Here is a 6,000-nt window from a genome sequence, read left to right on the forward strand (position 1 = left end):
TTAGAGAGCAATGTAATGATTTTCTGTTTTTCACTTTTAAGAACATTGGGTCTACACGGTTTCTTGGAGGTAACAAAACCCAAGTATTTACATTCCTTCACCACCTCCACAGCCTCAATCTCCCCAACCCCCTACTTGTACTTTTTGGGTTTGCACCTCTTTTATGGATAACCATTACCTTCGTCATCCCCCCCCTACCAACCCCTGAATCAGAATTAGTACATTGTCCTGTGCATATTTATGTGCAGACTCCATGCTCTGTTGTTGCCCAGTCAGTGTTTTATCCAGTAGGATCAGATTGTCAGCATAAACCAGCCACCTGACCCTCAATCCTTCTAACCTAGGAGGAAGAATGTAGGATCTGATCTATCAAGCCAGCAAAATCTGAAAGATAATGATTAAATAAAAACATGGGACAGAATGCACCCCTGTTTTACTACTCTGGTTACCAAGACGTTCTTTGACAACAGGTCCCACACATTCCAGCGAATCCAGACCCCAATTTCCTCATGTAACATAATAACCAAGTTTAACAGGCCCGATTGGAATACTTATGAACTGAAGATTCTTCCATAGCCTCCCTCGATCCACTATATCAAAAGTGGACTTAACGTTCAGAAAACAAGGTATTATAGTATAAATTCACCCACCTGGGTACTGATATCTTTCCCGAACACGGTTTGGTAGATAATGACACTATCTCTTCCCCACGCTTGAAGTCTTTGCAAAATACAAGGAGCAAATATCTTCCCCTGGTGCCCAGCGGCTATATATGCACCTATAGCCATCTCCTTTTCAATCAAAAGATTGGAGGAGCATTACAGATATAAAACAATATTGGTAGTACCATCATTCCGATATTGCCAATGTCCATTCACAAGAGATTGAATTCTGACCATCTTGCAACGTCTTCTTTAAACCCAAGTTCAAATGACTGTGCCTTTGGAATATTAATTATCAATTTGACCACTAAAACAAATCCGGGGCCTGAACAATTTAGGCTACTCTTCTGCAAGTGTGCCCTGAAACAGGTATTGGACAGCAGCAACACCTCTCTTCCCTGTTTAACCATATCTGTCAGCAAATCCACCAAAGACCTCAAGGAGCCATCTGGCTCTCTTGGCTTATGGAAGAGTCGCTTGTTTAATCACTGCAAGGACACCCTTGTTTCCTACGGCTGCTGACAGCGTATTGTCAACTTTATAATAGACAGGAGTGCACATAAATCTACAAGAAAAGTATAGATTATTCTGAGCTAAAAAGAAAGCTTATAGATATAGTTGCTCGCCCAATCATATCTACTTGGAGAAGAAATACTCCATGGTAGAATTTATCGTTTGCTTTTCCAAGCTTTGCACTATGCAGCCATATATGAAGCAATTCCCTAGTAGAATTTGAGACAATGGGCCTCATTACGGGTCCGGCGGCAACCGTGCTGGTAAAACTGGCAGGAACCTGCCAGACCCGTAAACAGTTACTGGTGCCTGGCTTGCCGGTAACACTGGGGAAGTACAACCCGGAAAGTCAGGCGTCAGTAATATGTTGTTCCCCATAGAGTCGCATGGGAATGGGGACCACGGAAACACTGCACCGGTAATAACGGTGCCAGTGCTTCTGTGAAAGTCTGTGGGCTGGTGCTGGGCGCCCCTGGCAAGTCAGACCTGCCAGGCGGGAGGGCACCCGTCCACCAGACTTGTTCTTTGCCGGTCTGGAAACAATGGTGCCGGTAAATTACCGGCAAGGTTAAAACGAGACCCAATAAGTTGTTGCGTTTTAACCACACGCATACATAACAAAGTTGTTGGAGCGCGACAAGGAGTTCCCAGACCTCTGAGATATGTTGTTGATGTACGAATCTTGATTGTCTTTAAACTCTTAAACATGTGTGTTTTATTTATTTAATTTTTTTGTTTATTTGTTTGGTTGATAAAAAAAAAATATTGTTGTTTTGTATGGTGAAAATTTGAAAGGTTGATTTTAAGAATTACATTTCATAATTGTTTACCAGCGGAAATATACAAAAACAATTACAGTAAATACATTCAACAGTCTAAATTACTCAATGGCAAATTTCAATAAAATTTGGCTGATACTTATAGCATTGATCAGGAAATACAGCCTCCAAAAATTGAATCGTGGCTATCTTTATAAATAGCTTAGGTGATGAGAAGATATAGTGCCATAGATCCTTATGTGTATACATATTTTGTTCTTCCAGATGATTTTTGAAATACAATTTACGAGTGGTTTCCAATTGAGAACAGTACATCATACAATGTTCCAAAGTCTCTTTCTGATCTAAGGCTTTACAAAATCGGCAATAATTGTCAAGCTTCAGGATTAAATTTCTACGAGAAAGAACATCTCGAGTTGGCCACAGATTCAAGCAGAAGCGAAGTAGCTTTTGTCGTATTTTTGGACATGGAAATTTGACCAAATAGTCAGCCATAACACTATAACGCTTATGACCAAATAAGTTCCGTTTGAAGTCTCTATAATTTAAACATTTATTTTGGTTGGTGCACCAGTCATACCGTTGAATTTTCTTTTTTACACTGCCTTCATTTGATAAAAGAAGCTCTAGCGAGATTGATGCATCAGCTAGTGCATTTAGAGTTGACTTGCACCATTTTTGGGAGAACATTCGATCTCTACTTAGTAGATGGACAGCCACTTTGCCCAAAATATCTGGACGATCAAGAGAGAGAAGACATTTTCTGAAAAATGCACAGTACTTCCAAATAACAAAAGAAGACATGGAAAGAGAGCCCAATTCAAACCTGATCAATGGTAACGGGGTGCATGCCGGTAAACATGTGTGTTTTATATGTGAAACTTAACACGACTAGTTATTTTGTTTTAATCCAATTATGCTTTACACTAATGAATTTTGGATTCGACTCATGCTAGGTAGGCAGGTTATGTTGATTTTAGGCTCGTTTAATATTTGCATACGTGGTCTTAGACTTTTGGAAATTAAATGTACTGCATTTTGTGAACCTTATTACAACCCGTAAAGTAACAATAAATAAATTACAAGAACACTGAGCCCCCTCCTAAAAGGAGATTTGTGTTGCCTTTGGTACACTACTTGACCCCATATTAACTTTGGCTCGAGCGTGTACTTGCCTTGCTGCAAAGGACAACCTGCAGCATCCTTAAATAAGGCACCTTTAAACAGCACATTTCAAATCATAAAAATAATATGTTGGTCCCAAAGCTCAACAGGACTGAAAACTTACATTATATAAAACAGTTAAAATGATACAATTTAAAGAAGCTAAACTATAACAAATAAGCAAGGTAGAAGGGGGCATAGGAGCTGGAGCTACGCATGTTTACGAGAACAACATTTAAAGCTGTACACGTTTACGTGGATGGTAATGCATGTAACTTGAGAGATTGTGCTCAAAGTAGCAGGTAAACCGCACAATGGAAGCAAGACAAACGAGAAAAACCTCGTGCAATTGCTTTATCAACTAACAAACCGCCCTCTCTCCACGGGGAGAACAAATGAGAAATTAAACAAGTGGACGCTTCTCAGTGTCTTGTGGTCAAAATAGTTTATTAAAAAAGGTACGCATTTCACGGATGTCCACCAATTGAGGACACAGAAAAGTAGACCCTGGGTTCATTTTAAAAGGCTTTAAGTACGTCCAAGACTGTCAAAAGACAGTGATGCAGGGCAGCATTGCACTTCATCCGTAACCTCTCCTTATTAGGAGACTCCCATAATTCCAAGCAACGTTGAAAGAATACATTTTCTGCGACATTGCTACGGATCGAGAGCGATCATTGTGTATGAAAAATACACTGCAAGTCTAAAATAACTGACATTACAACTGGTACCTTATTAGTGTAAAGGTAACAAAAGTGCCACCGATCTGCTGTAGTTAGGGTAGTTCAGAGACTTGCAGTATTTTGGCAGGAGAGGCGCTTCAAGTGTGTAAATGCTGACATGCAGAACCGGGCAATTGCTTTAACATAAAAACAGGATTCGAAGGGTTTCAAATTGCTTGGAGCCATGTAGCTTTGTTTGTAGTATACAAGAGCATGGTTAGCTTGACACGAACAGCTATTAAAAGCCCCCTTTGACTCCCCAGGACATACACGTTTAACTATTTGACAAAATAAAGTATGTCTGTTCAGAAGTTGTACGAAATTAGCATAAATACAAAACTAGAAGGCGTTTAAAAGCATAACAGGTCATATTCAAGAGTCAAACGTAAATAGCCTTCATCTTCCGTGGAAATTTGGTTTGACGTAGGGCATGTACTACTATATCCGTGATATGGCACCGACTTGCTAAGCAATGGCTGATAACCAGAAGGTGCGTTTAGTTTTGGTCTTCACAACAATATTTCTATCCCTGATGGTGTCCCCCGACTTGAACTTCCATGCACAATGTGGGCAGTCTATTGATCCACGTTTGGGTTTAGCTCTTACAACTTTGCAGGGTCCACACAGTCACGGCTGCAGAACTCGAAACGGGACAGTTCACCTTTTTCTTTATACTGGTATCCTCCAAGCAGATATCGCCCCCCCCCCACTTATTATGGTGATGCTATAGGGACTAATATACTTTATAGACAATAGCCAAGGATAATAATTCCACGTGTATTCTCGACAATGAGGGACAGCGACAAAGTAAACCGTTACACGTGGAACTGTAAACGTGCAATGAGGTGACAAGTTATCTAACCCCCAAAAAAACATTAGAGTGGAGGCGAAGCAGCGCCAAAAAATGTCAGTGGTATTCCAGGGACAGACACAAGAAGTTGCAGCCGGGCAACCTCAAGGCTCGGAAAAGAAACAGACTGCTATATAGAGGCAGGACCCAGGCGTGGTCAAGAGTACACACACGTCGCAGCAGGCTAGTGACAGTTTGAAGCCGGGGACAGGAAGACAAACTAAGTATGTCAGTATGTATGCAAGGGTGTCAGCCTCTACTTCCTGGGTCCCCGTACTCTCGACCGGACACGCTTCCTACAGCCCATTGAGTACCAGGGAGACATATGTAGGAACTGAAGAGCACACATGGCACTGGGGCAGCACAACTACGGACACTCCCGAGACTGGAGCACACCGGTTTCAGGAAGCACACTTTGCCGAAGTGCACTACACAACTGGGGTCAAGCACAATAGGTTCAGGAAGCAAGAGAAGTCAGTATGCACAGCTGAGCTCAAGCACACACTGCCAGAGCTCACACAACGTGTCAGGTCAGACGCCGGATGAGTTGATACACACCTGGTGCAGGGCAGTGAGTCCATCTACGTTCGCATAGTTTATGTCCGCACCGCGGTCAAGAAGTTTGAAAACCTCCTCGCTGTCACCGCTAGAACAGGCGGCCAGAAATACAGCACCGTCATCGAACTTGACTCTAGTCTTCTTCCGACGCACCACGGATGGCTCCTGGTCAGTCTCGGAGCCGATCCAACGCTTTAACTGCTCGTTTCGTTTCTGCTTGGCGTCCGCCATCTTCATCCCCGGGCTGCTGCAACTGCTACCGCAGCGCTTGCTCCAAGGGTGCCCCTGCGCGCACCCCTGCCGGAGGGGAGGGCCGGCGCTACCCGCACGGCACCGAACCCAGAATTGACACCAAGCAAGAAGAGCAGCACAGTACAGGCCTGTGAGAGCGGGCGGCGGCAGGCGCGCTCCCGACGCACTCACAGCAGGCCTGGGCCCGGGGCGCGCGCCCTGCTCATTATCCTACAGTCGCGAGATTTCCCTTGTACAGTACCACTAGTTGGCCTCGCACAACTAGTGCGCGTTACAGGCTGCGCAGAAGATCGCCGATCAGTGATAGTGCTCATAATTGGCTCAGACAAAACAGCAAAGGAAAACAATTACTGGAGAGGTGGGTGTCAAGACGGTGAAGATGAAGGACAGGGCGCAATGAAGATTAGCTGCAAGTAATCCGGCCATTACCACAATGTTACGACGCCACACCACCGTCGTTAAATTCTTTGGCGGTGGTGATCATGCCTAATAACAATAAA

At 43.5% G+C, this 6,000-nt stretch overlaps 1 protein-coding gene across 3 annotated transcripts in view; it reads right to left on the reverse strand.

The window, feature by feature from the left end:
- PPP1R12A (protein phosphatase 1 regulatory subunit 12A) overlaps positions 1-5,722 on the reverse strand; it is a 2,468,713-nt gene extending 2,462,991 nt beyond the window's left edge. Inside the window, exon 1 of one of the 3 annotated variants that reach the window (XM_069629290.1) lies at positions 5,249-5,722. In XM_069629290.1, the coding sequence (XP_069485391.1) occupies positions 5,249-5,485 (237 nt within the window). In that variant the 5' untranslated portion in view covers positions 5,486-5,722. The remainder of the gene's footprint in view (positions 1-5,248) is intronic. The other 2 variants (XM_069629288.1, XM_069629289.1) reach the window with 2 other exon arrangements.
- Positions 5,723-6,000: the final 278 nt, after the last annotated feature.

Source organism: Ambystoma mexicanum, chromosome 12, assembly GCF_040938575.1.
Source record: "Ambystoma mexicanum isolate Mex_15411 chromosome 12, UKY_AmexF1_1, whole genome shotgun sequence".
NCBI lineage: Eukaryota > Metazoa > Chordata > Amphibia > Caudata > Ambystomatidae > Ambystoma > Ambystoma mexicanum.